Source organism: Micromys minutus (genome assembly GCF_963924665.1).
Source record: "Micromys minutus genome assembly, chromosome: 8".
NCBI classification, from domain to species: domain Eukaryota; kingdom Metazoa; phylum Chordata; class Mammalia; order Rodentia; family Muridae; genus Micromys; species Micromys minutus.
Genome location: NC_137977.1, coordinates 10,357,036 through 10,376,404, shown reverse-complemented (window position 1 = coordinate 10,376,404; position 19,369 = coordinate 10,357,036). Strand labels below are relative to the sequence as shown.

General features: G+C 37.8%; 1 protein-coding gene across 1 annotated transcript in view; it reads right to left on the bottom strand.

Moving 5' to 3' along the window:
* Positions 1-19,369, bottom strand: part of ASXL3 (ASXL transcriptional regulator 3) — a gene marked incomplete at both ends in the record, with an annotated part of 168,221 nt that overhangs the window by 125,586 nt on the left and 23,266 nt on the right. Inside the window, one exon of the mRNA XM_080920038.1 lies at positions 14,206-14,288. Within this exon, the coding sequence (XP_080776164.1) occupies positions 14,206-14,288 (83 nt within the window). The remainder of the gene's footprint in view (positions 1-14,205; positions 14,289-19,369) is intronic.

Here is a 19,369-nt window from a genome sequence, read left to right as displayed (position 1 = left end):
TAGGATGTGGGAACTGCTGTTTGTTTTTGCACAACAGGGTCCTTCCTTAAGACTCCTCTCCTCTCTATCCTTTTCATCTTGAAACACACCTAGCTCCCTCCTGAGTACACCAAAATATATTCCCTCCCAAGCTTCCCTTCTAGGTCAATAAAAAGGTGCATTAGGCTCATGGGGCATAGGGACAATGGATACATGCTTCCAGAACATGCTTTGCAGGATTTTCCTATGTTGAGCTGTAGATCCATGCTCTCAGACTGTTGTCATTAAAGGACAGAAGAGAACGACAAGGCAAGGACCCGACTGCATAGTAGTCGGAAAGAACAGAGATGCCCATCTCAGTGTTTCGTGGATTCCCTCTGCAGAAGTGAGTTTAACTGTGACTAAGCCACTTGTTCTAGCCCAGAATTGCATAAGAAGCCTATGCATTTGCTTAGTTGTAGCTTAAAGCAGTCAGAAGTCACTTGTTTGGTCTCAATTTTCAAAACCTATGAAAAACTATCTGAAAGTAATAACTAAATACAGATGTCTTCACGTATTCAGCAATGTAGTTTTAGAATATGCTTCAAATTTTATTTTCAAACTTTAATATATATGGAATATATATAACTATTTTATAACTGAAGAACTAAACAGTATATGATAAATTACTTATAAGTGAGAGATTTGATAGCCTCAAATGAAACTGAATTTAACCTTATTTAATTAAATTACACATGTGTGTGCGCAAACACACACACAGACACCTATCCTATGCCACACTGATAACTAAAAATCCAGTCATAAGAAGGCTCAACTGATTATGACTAAAAAGAAAACCTGATAAATGATTTTGCTTCAGTTGTCATTAGGTGACAAATTTCCATTCATCTTTTAGGTTCTTCATGTTATATTACAAATATGTAATATTTAATATAATTATATCTAATATATGTAACTGACCTAACATGTAATTAATTGATCTTCAATTTGTTTATATACCAATAAGGAGGAAACATAAGTAAACTAAAATATCACAATATTTTAAAACATGAATACATAAAACTCACAACAGGTTTGTTTGGAAAACCTGAGAAAAAGAAAAATAAGTGTGCCGCAGATTCCACTGCACCCTAGGTCAATGTTCTGTCCCTTGCTGGGGGTATCTTACCCTCATTTGGCTTATTTTATGTTCTTAAAAAAATAATGGACTAAGGATGGTCTAAAAAAAAAATGTTCTTTTCATTTGGTGACTCACTGACCCTGGCTGAGTTCATCAATCAGCCTATGGAGGAAGCATAGGACCATCTGCATCTGGACCTCCCTTGGGTAAGATCAAGTCAATGAAGATCCCACAAAACCAAACCCAGGAATTTTAGTTACATATATAAATTTTCAATGTTACATCTCTTTTATCATATGTCCTGCCAACTAGATCACAAGTATGCGCTACTAGCGGTAAATCGAATGAGCTACAGGTCAGTGTGGCTTGTCAGTGAAAACCTATCCATGGAAACAAAACATGAGGAAGACATATCTGTCCAACCAGAACTTAAACAAGACGTTGTCTTTTCTTCATTGCACAGTTATTCCCTGTCTCTACTATTGAGCTTTTGTAGAATGGCCTCATAGCCTGAAATGATCAGTCTATTTGAAGTGGAAAGAAAAGCTAAACATTCACCAGTTTTGTTAGTTGAGACAGAGCATATACTTTTTACAAGGCCAAGCTTACTTGTCTGTTACACAAGAGGAAAGGCTATATGATATGTCAAGACAAGAAACAAACAACATAATTCCACATGAGAATCCACTCACAGCTTAGCTTATTCTGAAGCAAAGGAACTTTGAAGGATTTGACTGAAGGGGAGGCTGTGCTCAGATTAATTTCCCCGGCTGTTTTCACATTGGGAAAGTGCTGACATCAGTAAATGGTCTTCTGCAGAAAGCAGACCTAATACCATCTCTTATATAGAGACACAACTCTCTCCATTATCCAGAACCAGCTGCCCCAATGTTATCAGCAAGCAAGGGATCCGATTCTAAAAAAGGCTAGACATTACTTGAGTAAGGGGACAGAGAAGCATGGGTTTTAAATTTTAGGCAATTATTTCAGGTTGTTTAGAAATACCTCTGCAATTTTTTAGTTTTCAAAATCTCTCCTGTTTCACACAATATTGAAAAGTGTTGGACAACTACCCTATTATACAAAGTAATTTATGAGATATAGAAAATGGAAAATTATAACTGTCTTTTTACAATATGGTATTCGGGAAGATAATAAATTAATATTAATCTCAGTAATCAAGCTAGCACATCCAATACCATGGTTGGGCTTCAATTGGGAGCAATCCGTTGGAAATGGTGGCACACGCCTGCTAACCTCAGCCTTTGGAATAGAGTTGAAGAAGTAACAAGAATGCAAGGTATGCCTTGGCAATAGATTAAACATAAGCCAGTGTGGACTCATCAAAAGAAACAGAATACAACTTTAAAAATCTCAAACGAACAAACACAAGCAAAAGCCAAAGATCAAAATCAAAAGTGAACAGTAATAATATATTTAGTAACTCCCAACAGAATTCTGTGTTCCTGACTCATCATTTCCCTTCTTAGAACGTTGGGAAAGCTTTAGTGCCAGCTCCCATAGAGGACGACCTCAGACTTGAGACACTCTCTTGACTACTCATTACCGACAAGCTGTTTCAGGGACTCTTAGTGACTGTTACTATTTCTAGGAGATATCAAGTCACTTTCAATGAACACACATTGGATAGCAAACTAAACAAAATTCATTACACAAATGGCTATAGTAAACATAGCAATGGTAATGAACAACACAAGCCTGAACCCTAGATAACCATGGAAAGTAAATGGGTGGCAACAGGGGCATTGTCATATGGTCCTAGTTCAGATTATAAAACTAGAACATCAACTGATGGTTCTGTGAATAAGAAATTGTCTTAAATAAGGCAGTGATGTCACATCTAAGATTTTACCCATGTATTCACTTGTAACTTCCTTTCTTTTCCTATCCATAGCCCTTAAAAGGAAACAGGGTAACCCATCCTTCCATCCCTCCATCCCTCCATACTTCCACTTACATGTGGTTCAGATAAGCACCATCCTTTTTCCTGACAAGAATACAGACTACAATCACCTAAAATCAGTTTTTTCATTATATATACATTTTGCTAGCAAACAGGCTCTGCCCATAACTAACCCAATCCCTAGAAACAATTCTAAGATAAGGTAAAAAGGGATTATTTTACAGAGTTCTAGATCTCTCACTTCCCAAAACACCTTTATACAATTGTTTGTCTAAAACAATAAGGAGTTGCATCTGAAGATTCTGTAGCCCAGATCTCCCATGGAAGTCACCACCTGTGACTTCATCAAGAATGGCGTTTATCACATGCCCATGGCTTGAACATTCAGCAAATCTACATGAACTATGAACTGTCCATCCCCTATCCATCTACCATATTAAAAATGAAGTCATTAACTTATGTAGTTATCTGAACATGCTTATTTCAAGCCAGACTTAAAACTTGTGATAAATATCATTAGTATATATAATCTAATAACACAAGATATTAAACTGCTTTCAAAGAATATGTGTGTGTGTGTGTGTGTGTGTTTGTAATAGAATTATGTCTGTGTGCACAAAGTAATCAACTCATTGACATATTGCATATGCATGTGGGTGTACTTGCAAAAGTGTTCACGGTGTTCTCAGAGGTTGACTGTCTGTGTTTCTCTCAATTATTCTCTACTTTATTCCCTGAAGCAGGGTCTTAATAAACCTTGAACTCACGTATTTGTCTAGTATTTGTGGAGTCTACCTAGCCATCTAGGACATGGGATCCCGCCTCCATCTCCTAAGCTCTGGGTAGGCTACTGTCCCTGAATGGCTTATGTCTTTCTGAAGACCTGACTTTTAGTATTTACTATTGTATGCCCAGCACTAACCACCAAATCATTTCTGTAGCCTGGATGGTTTTTCAAAAACCCAAGTACATTTTGGAGTCAGGTTCCAAGTGTCCAAAAGGGTTAGAAGAATGTGTCTGCGAATCAATGTCTAGGACTTCGAAACCCATGTTTATGACTTGCTACTGAATGAGTATTATCAACTTTTTTCATCTGCTTCCAGTTCTTTATTGCCAAAATTGGAAGTGGTACTCTATCTACCCAATCACAGCTTACATTAAGAAATGATTAGTAACTTGTGTAAAATGTTCTGAGCATTAGGCATAACAGGAAAACCCAATAAATGTTAATGTTCATTTCATTATTGAAAGACTAACATTAATTTTCTTGCAATAACTACATAAAACAGAGCTATCTCAGTCCTATGCCAAAACAAACAGTGGATACAAACACAGAGAGTCCCTTCTCTTAGTGGGCTGATAAATGCAGTAGTTAGATAATATTTACTCGTATGTTTGGATATAATACATTCATTACGACTTTGAGATCAAAATTTCTCAAACATAAAAAACAAAAAGGCAGCATGCACTTTGTTTTAGATTTGCTTTCAAAGAAGAGGCTTCTTTACAAAGAAAACTCACACTGATGACTCTCAAAGAACAGACCATACTTTCCTCCTTTGTTTACCACAACATCCATTAAAGTCTCAGGAGCACAGTAACTGCCTAAAAAGTCCGAACAGAAAAAAATCTTTGTTTTATAATGTCCTCAAATTCTGCAGACATTTAAAGTAAACACTATTGTCACTTGAATCATCTTCTGTGATGATCTGTGTTTCAGTGAAATTCTTTTCACTGATGCCCTATGATGTTCCTCTCTCATGATATCCTTCCTGTGTTACTTCTAAGCACTAAAGCCACACATAATGTAGACTAAGAAGCAATCCATGCTGGGGTGGGTGTGGGGGGGATTAGTGGCAACTTGAAAAGCTCTGAAAGTACATATGAAACTTTAGACTTTATTGCATGTAATACAGGCACACACACACACACACACACACACACACACACACAAACACGTATACAGACATGTATGTATGTGTTAATGTTCTAAACTTGGGACAGAACTCAAGATGACAAGTATCAGTTTGATTTTGCTTAATTATGTAGGAGACAGTATATGATAGTCTTTTGTTAACTCAAAGTCTAAGACTTATTAGGATTCATTTACTGTAGCTTTTAGAAATCGTTGCTCCACAAAATTCTCTTCCTTTTTATTGCCTGTAAAAACAAATCAATGCTAAAAAGAAGTCTGTATGTCAGCATACCAAGTGTTTTGCATTTGAATTGTACCATCAAGTTCAAAACACTGAAGCAAAGCTGAAACTCCTTTTGACATGTGACAGTTAAGAATGCAGAACGATGGAATGAGAGATGAAGACAAAACCGCCCTTAAAAAAGAATTAAATAAAATAACCCAGGTAAATGTCATCTCCTTCCCACAGATTTTTACCTAAACAGGATACTTGGAAAGACTCACGCACAGAGTAATTTTACAGCCATTTCTGGTTCTATTTCTGCACTGAAATATTTATAGGGTATTCAGTATTTCTGGAGTAAATTATACCTAGATCTTGGTAAAGCTGAAATCACTTAAATTACCTTTTTTTGTTCAATTACTTGGAAGAATGGAGAAGGAAAGCTTGACAGAATAAAACGATGTATTAAGCAATGGCCATTTTGTTACCGTAATTGCATAGCTTAGTGGATAGTGATGCCTTCGGGGCTGTGGCCAGTCACCACAGCTACATTTTACCAAAGGCTACAAATAAAATCCAAATCAATTCATATTATTTAAATATACAGATTATACCTGAACAAAAAGCTTCTTAAGTGGAGCATTCCATTGGTTGGTGTGTTAGGGATGGCACAGGGATGCACACATTCACAGTGCATGTGATGAAGATGCAGAATTCTTCTTGAATATGAGGCTATGGATTCCTTCCAAAGCAAGCTAGATAGATACTCAAGCCCTCAAAAACAGGCCTACTGTGTCTCCTAGAGTCTGGAAATATTCCAAAGCCTGTATTGCTGTTACAGATTGAATGTTTCTGCCTCCCAGAAATTCATAGGATGAACCCTGAGACCTCCATGTGACTACACCTCTATGTAAGTGCTAAGGGCAAATGAAGGTAGAATTCTGGCTTGATATAGTCGGTAGTCATCTTTGTAAAAAGTAACTGAAGGGTATGTGTCTTTCATGAGGAAAGGTTAGGTGAAGATCAACAAAGAAGCTGGGAAATAGAAGACATAGAAGTCTCTGGATATATCTTAATCTTGGTATAAGAAAAGTTACCCTGGAAACTTACTGGGGGGGGGCAATGGGTGGTGAAGGGATACCTGGATTCCGGGATATCAGGCCCCTCTCACACAGCTACAGACCCCCCACAGAGAGTTTTGGGTCACAGAGTTCACACCCCTAAATATGTAGATAAGGTACTCTCAAGCCCGCAGGCCAAGCCAATAGGAAGTATCTGCTGCTAGACTCAGAACCATCCCAAAACTGTATATAGGAGCCTATCCAAGAATATTAAAGGTGCAAGAATCATTCCATCATCTGAGAGCTTCTGTCATAGGAGCTGTAATACTGCCACTTGGGAAGAGATCTGCTTTCCTGAAATCATCATCACCAGAAACTCCCCTGCCCCCATCACTGGCTAGTCAGCCTCCTATTGGCTCACCTGGCAGAACCTGTCACCCATCCCTTTTCAGGTCCTTCCTCCTTCACCCCCTTCACCATAATACTTGCACCTAGGCAGACCAGAGATCTCTAGCTGAGGCTTTGAGAACACAGGCCCACAACTTACTGCATCAGTGTGCAGCTCAGCCTCTGACAGGTACAGAAGTCCAACTACATAGAACCAATGTGAAAGATAATAGAAGAACATGAAAGTGTGCCAGTATGACACATACACCACACACACACACACACACACACACACACACACACACACACACTACAGATATATACACAGAATATGCACATACACACAAGGCACACATGAACACTGAATACATATACACACATATGAAGATATACATGTATGCACACATATGCATACATGTATCTCATATACTTATTCATATACATGAAACGCACATATATGCATAAACCCATGTAATACATATAAATATAGTTATCATATATACACACTCACATAAATATACACAGATGAACACATATCATACACATGCAAACATAAACACACTAAACTTTATGAATACCTTATGGGCTCTATCCTATAACATATGTATGTGTATATGTATTTTTGTATGCATGTATGTATGTATGTATGTATATATGTATGTATGTATGGAAGGCCCCCATTATGTAGACCAAGATTCTCCTGCTCTCTAACCCCATCTTCTAAATGTACAGAAACACTGGAGGAAATTATTACATAATAAAGGTAAATAATTAACTCTAGTAGCAAATCAGATGCCTGCTGTGAAGGCTTCACAAGTCCCCTAGTCCAGCTTGACAGGAATTATCCAGAGAAACTCTAAGCATACAGAGAAACATTCCACATAATTGTGTGTTAACTTGCAAACTGTTTTACCAATAATATGCAACATGTCTCTCTTGGGAATCATTTTGAGAGCAAGTGAGATGGCTCAGTGGGTAAAAGCAATTGCTGCCAATCTTACTTTTGGTCCCTGGGCCCCTCCTGGAGGGAAGTGAGAATTAATTCCAGCAAGTTGCTCTCTACTCCACATGCACACTGTGGCATGCACATGTGTGTGTGTGTGCATGTGTGCATGCACAAACGCACACACACACACACACACACGCTCAATAAATATATTAAACAAATGTAGTTAAAATTTAAAAAATCTTTTCAATTATTTTATCACTATGCAAAATTTTAAATTTACTTTGACAGACTATAGTAATATTAAAATAATTCGTGATATCATGGTCTAAGCTGCATACATAATCCACATTATATAACATAATAGAAAATTATTTTCATACATAAAACATAAAATATAAAGTAAACAGTTAAATTGATATATTTTTTAAATCAACACATACATGCATATATAAACTTTCAAAATTCAAATTTTTATTTACTTGTAAAATATAAATATGCTTTCTCCTTTCATGAATAAGATTTATATTTCAGAATGCCATGGAGTTATTTCAATAACATACCATTAGAAATAAAGTACTGTACCAAATTTCATATAATTCTCACAGAATATGGCTTAGTTCTTCTTAATTCATTAACTCAGAATTGACCGTAATGGTTGGTCCTGGAAAAATTTGTAGTATCAGCTGAGGCATGCTGATACAGAAGAATGTAGCTGTTGGAAAGAAAACTAGATTTGAAAACATGTTCTCTGAAAGTGTCTAGACAAGAAAATGGCACAATAAGCTATATCAAAAATAGGTATTTGAATAATGGGAAAAGGTGGGCTACAGACCAAGAAAGGTGCCATCCGGAAGCAAGGCTGACATGCCTCATGAGGCAGCCTGGCTCAGAGGGTGGGAGAAGGTCTAGGAATCCTCTCATGCAAATGTCTGGTTTGGGTAATGAGTAAGAGAAATTACACACCAACCAAGGGCTAGATTATTCCAAATGCTTGCCTATACACAGTGCACACATATTACCATATGCAAATTGGGCTGTGTTTCTGTCTAATCACACTATTGTCGCACACATCCCTCTCTCGGCAGCTGACTGTGCACAGCTTTTCCACAATGAGAGAATTAGATGTTGACAAATGGTGGGGCTCACACTGTGCACTCACACTGTAATTCTGAGAATGTTCGGCATAAACAAACTGTACCACCATTTCAGCTCGAAGGGAAGACTGGGAACTTGGACACTGGAGATAAGCATTGATTTTGCAATAGAAATTATTTGTGTTTCTTATCTCTAGACAAAACATTTCAGCACCCAGGAAGAATAACCTCCCATAGAGCTAATTAGCAACGTAAATCTCACCAAGAGCAATGTCAAAAGACTTTAGTGTTTGTCACTAAATGTGGTAATTGAATTTCTGACAGTTTATCCTTTAAAAATGCGCAATCTTTAATAAACCGCAGTTCAAAAAGGAGATCCCAATTTCCACATATCATTACTAAGACTCCCAGACAGAAAAACATAAAATGCATTTAAAGTAGGAGGTAAAAACAAATTTATTCAGAGAATGATCAGTGGCGATAAGAGGATCCTCATACATGTTAGAATAATTACAAAACCTTGGTTTGTCAAATGAATATTTCACGTTGCAATTTCTAGAATATGTCTGCCTTCTGAGTAATGCTAAAACAAATAGACATTGTTCAGGAAATTGTGTAAGTGTCCTTACTGGGATGTGTAATTACAGAATGATATTTAGTAACATTTTGATATGATCTTTAACACATTTTTATATAGTAAACTGTAAAACATAGTTATAAATTCTGCCCTGTCACTAGCCCTCACGACACTGTGTTGATATTTTCTTTTTATTGGAGTGTCTGTATGTGTGCTTAGAGAGGTGTATGTATTATGTGTTGGTGTGAGTCTGTATGTATCTGACTGGATATGTGTGTAAGTACACATATATGCCTATATTCTTGTGTATATTCTTTATGATCCTATAGTTCTTATTAGAAATTATTTACCTAGTCTCTTAAGTAATATAAATACTATATTACGACCTATGTCACATCAATTACTGGTATCTTAAAACAGTGATGCCCAGAACATGGTGAATGGGTGCTTTTTATTAATTAATTAATTAATTATCCTTGCAGCTTCTGGCTATGCCATGCTAACAGAACCTTTATTGATTTATTGAGCATCATTTTAAAAACTGCCTGAGACAGGACAAGACACATCCTGAGGTACCAAAATTACCTCAGTGTTCCTGCTATGGAAGCGCTTCTTAATAAACAAGTCAATTCCAGAAAATCAGCAGTGAGATAGTCTGTGACCTTCCCAAACATGTGAATTGGATACGAATGTTATTTCTGACTGCAGATGAAAGCCCCTCAGCCTCCTGTCCTGATGACTGGAAATGCCCAGCTGAGGAGCTCACGGAGTATCAAACAGCCATCTACAAGCAGTGTGGTAGAATGTGCCCACTGTCCCCTCTATCCAATCAGCATGACTATCTGATTATAAGACCAGCCATTGGACCATTGGAACAGCCTTCCAAACAATTGTGACTGATCGATTGTATTGTCCAATAAGCCTGAAAGACCTGAAGTCTAAGCATCATCAGAATCAGTTAAAGATAATCACAGATGAACCAGATGTTTTATAAAACAAAACTATACTAAAAACTCTCTTCTTACCAGTATATGAAGGGAGAGTAAAGGTTACCAGAAACATCCTCCCCCAAAGAGAACCTGGTCTGTAGAAACTGTACTGTGATTGGTTACATCACCAACTTTTAATAAGAGTATGTCAATTTATTATATGCAGATTAAAAAGAAAGCTCACATGTGGAGCATTTTATTCTGACTTCTCCAGTTAGAATCTAACCACAGTCTATGTATTTCCTGAATAACATAGAGATGACACAAAAACATCTGTGTTCCTTTAATTATGACTGCATAAAATATGTAATCCAAAGTTGCTTGAGAAGAGAAAAGTCAGATAAAAATGTCACAAGTGTCAAGGTAATGCTATTTGATAGCTATATCTATTCTAATATTCACATTAGCTATGTCAGAGCAACTGGCTTTAGAATTTTGTTTATATTCCACATTTAAACCAATGGTTCTTACGATATCTAAGAATAAGCCATGGGCCATGTTTTCCTTGTTCACAGGTAATCTTCTGCAGACTGTCAGTATGCACACATTGAATGGGGCTATGCAGTCAGGCAGTCTCTCTTTGATTTCAAAACAATATTCAACGGGACTAAACCGCAGCATGTTGCTTTGCAAGAAGCTTCTAGTGCTGACTGTAAGCCAAAGTCATCACTGGGAGCCAGGAAATGAACATCTTGGGGAAGAAGACTATTTACTCAACAACTATTTATTGAGTATCGTCTGAGTGCCAGGAGAGTTGGTACTGTCTTTGCCCTTAAGGAGCTCACTAGACTCAATGAAAACCCCAATGCAAAACGGCAGTACATCTGCACCAACTGCAGAGGTGAGCCTGGCCTAGAGAAAAGGAAAAGCCCTTAGTGCTTTCTATGCATGTTCTTAATTAAGTACTTGGGATGTGGGAGAGACCATGCAGACACTTTCTTTGAAATGCTGCGACAGTGGTGGATTGTATAAAAAAGGTTAACATTATCTGACATTCTTAGAGCACTACAGACATATCAGAAACCCCAGTATCACTTCCCTGAACTCTGTTAAGCATATCTAACCTGTTTGTATCTCATGGAAATACATCATTAATAAATAACAAGAATTAATCACCCAAGGTTGACCTTCTGATGATGCAATTTGTAAACTTTACCCAAGGAAAACACATACAGCTACACTTCATTTATTCAGCTACTTTAAATATTTAGACACATCTAAGAACTTCAAAAGTAGCAAAACGGTTCATTAAGCAGATAAAATAAATGTCAGCACCTGCTCCCTAAAAGAACACACACAAAGGATCAGAGGGTTCCGAACTCATTCAGTGTCTACCTATGTTTGCTTTAGAGGTTATTCTAAGAGACAAACTAAAACTAGAAATCAAGGGAGGACTGACGGAAACATGTGGGCAGTCAGCAACAGATCAAAGTTGATAGAAAAGCAGAGATGGAAAGGAACATAAGAAATAAACATTAACAAGAAATGCAAGTCTGAAGCCATTCAAAGCAGAGCTGGCTTCGTAGATGATCAACCATGGAGGCCTCCTTCCTTGCCTTTCCCTCCCTAGCCTACCTGGGAGCTACCTGCTGATGACCTTTTAATAATAGCATCAGTCTATTAGGCCTTGCAACACAGTGATTTTCACACAGAAGGACACATTAATGATCCACTAAGAGGAGATGAATTTAGGAACACCTGTAGTTGTGTGTTTCATTTCAGTGTTCTTAATTACTCTTTAAAGATGTTTCTGCTTTACTGTTTTGACTGGCTTTTCTAGCTGCATAAATGTTGGATACTTCTGAGCACAACTTGAAAATGGAACATGACATGGTAGTATTATGACAATAATAGCAATTAAAATACTGTTGAGAACCACACTGCAGTAACTGTAAATAGCAAACTCAAAATAACAGTGGTGACACAGACATCTGCACTGTGTGACATGTAGGTGCTCATGATTGACTGCATATATGAATGCAGATGCATGTGGAGTCCAAAGCTCAGTTTCTGGTTTCCTCTGCTATGTTCTACATTCTATTTTGAAACAGAGTCTCTTTCTCAACCTACAGTTCATAGAATAAGCTAGGCTGTCCAGCCAGTGATTTTCAGGGAGAATCCTGTTTTACTTCCCATAGCACTGGGATGACACCCACACACCATCAAACCCAAGCTTCTATAGTTTTTCTGGGAAACAAACTCAGGTCCTTATGCTTGTACCACAAGCACTTTAGCCATCGAGCCTTCTCCCCAGCCCTGACATAGATTTCTTAATGGATGAGTTTCAAACAGCTCCTTCTCGGAGTTTAATTCATAACTGTGTTATCAGATTTCCCTGGAAAAAGGCTCATGCGCTTGACATATTTAGATGGTGACTGCCTCTTTCCCTTTGACTGTGGCATGAACATTTTCCATGTTTACTTGATAGCACATTAGTTTTAGGAATATTGACAGATTGGCAAAGGGAAAACTGTCAATTGTCCTCATCGCACTGCCTAATTTCTCATGCTGAAATTCAGCACAAACCCAGATTTCCTACTGAGGGGCCTCCTGGGCACTGTGAGCAAATGGGCTCCCACTGTTACCTCCACTGTGAAAACAGACTAGCAACACAGTGTAGTTATATCATCTCGTTCTACTTCTTCATGAAGGCCAGGAAAAACATCCATCAAACTGAAATGAAAATTTGAGTGCTTGTACCTTTCATCCCACTGACTTGTGACGTCTACAGGTCTAACTTGGAAAAGTTGCCACTCATTCATCTGCACACTAATAGTGCTTACATTCCCAATTTAATGGGCATCATAGGTGAAATAGATGTAGATAAAAAGCTGAACTTGGGGATCCTCAGTCCTCTCTGCCTGTCTATCTTACCATCAGAACATTAAAATGTATCTTAGTAGGTTTAATTTCCATCAACGCATAACATTCTGACTATAATGTTGATATTTCTGTAGCTTTCAGATAGGAGCCTCACACAGATGTCTATCTGACATAAGATGGCTAATGACAAACACACACATCAACATGATATGATGCCATGTGACAAATATCCTTTGATCTTTTTGAAGGGTGCCATTTGTGTGGTCCCCAACAGCTAGACAAAGCAAAGCTGTAAAATTAATACATAATACATAAAGGCCATAGTTGCAAACAAAAACGTTGAATACTCATGCAACAGAAAATTATTTGGCAACAAAAAGGAATGAACTCAGTTTATTTTACAATAACCATTCATTATTGAACTCATAACACTGGGTATATCCAGAAGGCTATGTTTACTTACATGAATTATGCCTATAGAAAAACACTAGAATAGCGAATCGAATGAGACATTTAAGATTAGTGGCTAAAGCAATAGGAGGAGGCAAGTGGAGACTGATTGTATGAGCATTATTTTAGGATGATGGGAATGTTTTACAGTAGTGAGGATGACTTTAGATACATGATACCAAAGGGCAGATTTTATTATATGTGACTCCTATCTTAATAAAGCCACCATTAAAAATAAGTAGAAAAGCTCACTATCTGATAAAACTCACTCAGGGTAGAAGCCTTCCCTATAAGAGGGCTAAATTTTCAGGCACATTTTATTGGCCCTTTGAATTTTATCAGAGTCTGCTCATCTTTATATTCTGGGATCTATTAAGCCTGTAAAAGTGTTTCTCTTCTATTGCTTAATTTCAGAAGCATTATCTCCTCTTGAGGGAAAGAGGAGTAGCTCTGCTGTGGGGCTAAACCACAATGGCTTCTTTGTTACCAAGGAACATGCTGTATCAATCCACCAAAGGTGATGGATGTAGTATGTTAACAGGCAGCTCAGAGGAAAACTTAGGTTACCCAAGTGTTTCGCAATCACCAGAGAATTTAGGGGTGGTTATTCAGTTCACCATCAACTACAGTGTTAACTCTAAAAATGCTTCTGGGTCCACTAGTGGCAATTACTAATGTCAGCAAACAGAAAACAACTTGAAAATGGCTACTAACCTTGTCTCTTTTAAGCCTTCTTTCTGAATGACCTCCAGAATCTGCTTTGCTGTCATTGGAGAGTTGGGGTGTTTTTCTAGTGCCTAAAAAAAAAAGGAAAATGACAGTGAGACTCTCAGATTAATATACAGATTCCAAATATCAGTTGTGCTATGGTAAAAGACATATCCAGGCTGATAAAGTGTTTTCTCCATTCTTAGAGCCAGGGAAACACACAGCTCAAATATAATACAAAGAACGAAATGCTAGTCAGAAAAAAATCCATATGGGATTCAGCTTGCAAATTTTTCATAGAATGTTTAATAGAAAAAGACAAAATGGAATGTTAAGAGAAACAGGTTCCAACACACCCCTCCTTTCCTTGGGATACCCTGATTCAGCTCAGTTTTTTCTTTACCATTTTTTCAATTAATGTCAAGTGAGCCTCTTCCCCCACCATCAAGCCCCCTTTGGCCTTAGGAACTCAGTCTCATTTTCCTTCCCTCTTCCTCTGCTATACTCTGTCTTTGTGGAGAAGCCCATCCTATGCAAGGAGGCTGAAAACACATGGGGCCCCTCATTACTTCACAGACACCAGTGTGCTAATCAAGTTCTTCTATTTGGGGCTTTGGGTCCATGGAGGGGAGACACTGATACAGCAGAATGAATGCTGTTGCTCACTCCTAGGCAATCACAGAAAGCATATTTGGAAATGCATAACCTTACAATGACATTTTCTCCAAGAGAAGATAACAGTCATTGAAAGTTCTTTTATAGAAGAGCTTCATGCATAAGCCATGGCCCCATACAGCTTAATGATACTAAAGTTCTCTCATTTCTCACTATTATTCTCAAATAATATCATATTATTCATTATTTAATAGAAGGATCATGGTTACTAAAAATAATAGGGTTGCACTAACAGTCTTCCTAATCTTTTCAAAATAGGTCTGTGATTTATTCTATCCATGACCAGGTTTCCATTATCCCACCAGCAAAGGCTGATCAGTGTGTGGCAAATAGGTGGTCCTTCTTCACATTTGAGGCTCTCCAGTTTGCTATTTGTAGTTCTCAAATTTCCCATCACCCATCCTTGATAATCATCTTGCTAACAACTGATAAGCCATTGAAAGGATAAAGAAATATTAGCAATGCTTAGCAAAGAGAACCGATAGGTCTATAGGAAAGGAAAATGGTCTCCATGAGGGATTATCTTGGAAAGCTAAACTGAACATGAGAAAGGGGGCCTTTGGGAAAGCTATACAAGATAATGAGTAAAGTATAGGAATGTCAAGAGAACAGGGAGTAAAGAAACTACAAGACACAAATAAAAGGGGGACTTGATTCAACAGAAATGGAAGAGAGTAAACAAACACAAAGACAACAACAACAACGACAGGGGTGATGGTAAGCAGAACAGTGTGTAACCATCAGTTACTAAAAGGACATGCTGAGGTCACAGAACTCTGCAGAGGGTGGACTCATTCCACAGAGCATATTATGCTGGGAACAACAATGAGATCTCGTAGTAGATCTAGGCACAATAACATCAGTCAGGCATGTTTGAAGGATAAAAGGAAGACAGAATGGAGAGAAAGGAGGAAAGACAGCATGGTCAGAGGGAAGCAAACTGAGCTGAACTTGCACCATATAAAGGCAAGCTCATTCAGTCTGGTAAAGGACTGAAGAGGAAGCTATCCTGTCCTAGAAGAAGTTTTAACAGAAATGTGGGTGGATTTGCTAGTGTAGTTTACTCAATGTGGAGGATTCACTGTTTGTCTTTCTGGGTATGGGGCCCTCCGCATACTCCCACAGCTCTTCCAAGCAATTGAGAAAAACTGGATAGCCCTGTTCCCTTCTCTACGATATCACTTCCTACTTTACAAAGGAAGTAAAAGTGCCAAGAATTACTTCAGGAAGGCAAAGAGGAATGGGAAGGAGATGAAATAACAGAGGGTAGAAGAAGCCACCCTCCATCCCTGAAAGAGGAAAAAGAAGAGTACAAGGTTCCTGGGTGTGAATAAGTTTTACAGAATATTAGCACAAGACATAAAAAGTTCCCTTCAAAGAACACAACATTAGTATCCTCTAATAGGTGCATCCATCACATGATAAAGACATGATCAGACACACAGGCAAGAATGCTGTACATTAGAGTTGGGGAAGCCTCACTCAGAGTACAAGCACATCCCAAGATCTCATGGCCACACAGTGCACTGAATAAACTGCACATAACCCCATGAACCCTTGACAGTGGGGTATGCCTTATCTTCTTATTAATTTATAAAAGTATACTTTCTAATTTCCTTTTAATAATTACTTTGATTAATTCTTTGAAAATTCCAAGCAGAGCATTTTGATCGGATTAACCCACAGCACCTCCACTTAAATCCTCCCAGACACACCCTCTATCTCCTATCTCCAATCTTCTTTTTTGGTTGTTCTAATAACCTATCTACTCTAATTTGTGCTGTGTATATAGTTCAAGGTATGGGGGTATCCAGTAGAAGTTGATTGAAAATAAATAACTGTGAGGTGTTTAGTCACTAGAAGAACTTTTTTTAAAATCACAACCACTCCCTGAAGCTCATCTTTGAAGATGGACAGAATTGATAAACACCAGTGGCTGGAAGGATGGGGACAAACCAATGTCTTCTGCATAGGCCAGGACCACTCGCTGGTGACTACATAGAGTATGTTGTTTCCTGTGCATGACCAGCACCATATCAACCCAACTCACATTTTATTATGGAGTGGATATTGATTTTATAACCAGGCAAATTCCAACATAACCTCTTTCTCCATTTATTATTAGTCAGCCATCTTGCTCCAATTTGGTGTATTTCATAAGTCACATATAGTGAGATATCCTCTACGAGGTAGCATATGGGACAGTATATTTCCAACATAGATCCATCCTGTACAACACACACACACACACACACAGAGAGAGAGAGAGAGAGAGAGAGAGAGAGAGAGAGAGAGAGAGAGAATTCAGATCAGAGCCTCACACTTACTCCTAGGAATCCTAAAAGCCTTTAAGTGGAAACCACTCTATGAGGCTTGTCCAGGGTTATGGTGGACTCCATTAACTCATGAATTTCTGCAGGAGCTGTAACACTTCTAGAGACTTAAGTGGTATCAAACACTAGAAGCTTCTGATTCCCTGTTAAGTGCCTAATGGTTCACCTCTTTAGGGAAAACAGATTGAAACTGAAACATGTAATTCAATCTTGAAAAAATTAAGGCCCAGTATTTCATTTAGTATTTACTTTAAGACCATCAATAATCATTATATTGAATTATTTTTCAGCCAAATAGCTTGTTTAAACTATTTTTACATTATACTGTTAATACTACATAAGCCAATAAGTTGGGTTAATCAGGGTCTATATGAACAGGTGAATGACTTCCTAACAACTCCAACAGTATAACAGAAATGGGTTGAGTTTTTAGTTTCTTTGCTTGTGTTTTATAAATAATATTAACTGTTTACCGTTTGAATGCTTCTGTTTTATCTCTCTTTCCAAAAGAGTTTACCCTGGCTAGAAAGTGAACATTTATAATCCATTCCAAAACAACATGTCCTGAAAGCTTGAATTTCTTCATCATTTATTTTCCCTTGCAATCACTACATTTTGCTTAGGAAACCTGCATGCAAAATCATTAGAATCGGCCCTGCAAGAAAGGATGGGAGCAAATGGCAAGATGCTCCCATCTCCTCTGCAGGCACCGGACCACATGGCCAGAAACATGGATGGGATTGTGTGTGTGTGTGTGTGTGTGTGTGTGTGTGTGTGCTTTCTAATGACATCTCACTATTTTTCACCAGAAGTGAACAAACTCACAGAACTGGCAATTATGCCATTGGACTCTTTCTAAGCTCATGCTACTCCAAGGCAAGATAATCTCATCCCAGCAATGACCTCTCCAGACCACATGATCCAGCAGAAATGAACCTTCAAGAAAGAGGCACCTCTATATGAAAAAACATGAGGGTGACATGCACTTAAGGCATGAGCTACATGAAAACTGTTGCTATTTAAGTACTTTTCCAAACCTGCATCACCCCAGCCATTATTTAAAGATTTCCTCCAGAATTATTTAGTGCCTCTCAAATAAAAAACACATTCTAAGTGTATATAAAATAAACACATTAGACTTGTTTCCACTTGAAGGTTAATGTTTTGGCCCTTTGATCTGCACATAAAATGTTCTGAGAGCCATTATTTCCTTGACTAAAAAGAAAAAATAAAACTTGACAATTTAAAAATCATTCAGAGTTGACTTTTGTGTGAACCTAAATGGGTATTAATGGCCAAGCTTCCTTACTTTTACTAACATTCAGGCATATTCCTTGATGCCAAACTGAAAACTCATTACAGGGGATAGTAGTCAGCAGCCTTGCATCCTGGATAGAGGACTATGGAGTTGGAACTGCAGATTATTTTCATGAAGCATATACTATTTTATTCATTTTGTGTGGCATATTAGATAATTTGATTTTTAAACATTACTGTGAGATATACAGAAGTCATTATATATACATTTATGCATAATAATTCATAATATGTATATATACGATATAAGAATATATACATCTTCTTTGAAATGTTGAATTAACAGGGCCATACAATTACCTTTTGGAAGAACAAAGCATGCACAGGAACAGTAATAACAAAAAATGACTCATTTAGTAAAGGCAGCTAAACCTACCAAAGAACACCTGTGTGCTAGATTCTCAAGGAATTCTGTACCAACAGACCCCAGAAATCTCATAGTCTTTTCCTATTTATACCACTCCAAAGCCCAAAGGTACCAATGATTTAGATCCACAGCACTATTCATATGAGAAAATAAATCATATCAAACATCGCAGCACACTGCCAAATGCCTGGTATCCACAGTTAAACTAGGCTGTTCTCAAATCTTAGCATAGTTGGTTCCTAATTAAGGGTTTGAAGATGATGCTTACAATTTTCTGTCCTATCTGAATGTGTTTTATGGGAAAATTACATGCTGCAGCAGTACTCATGAGAGTGACTTAAAAAACACAGAAAACATAATGACAACACCCCTGAGCATCTACTCCACTTTACCCCAAGCTGCATGAAGATAAAATATCTCAAGTTCTCCAGAGAAGAAGGGGCTGGCCACAGCCTCCAGATATGGCTGTTTACTCTTC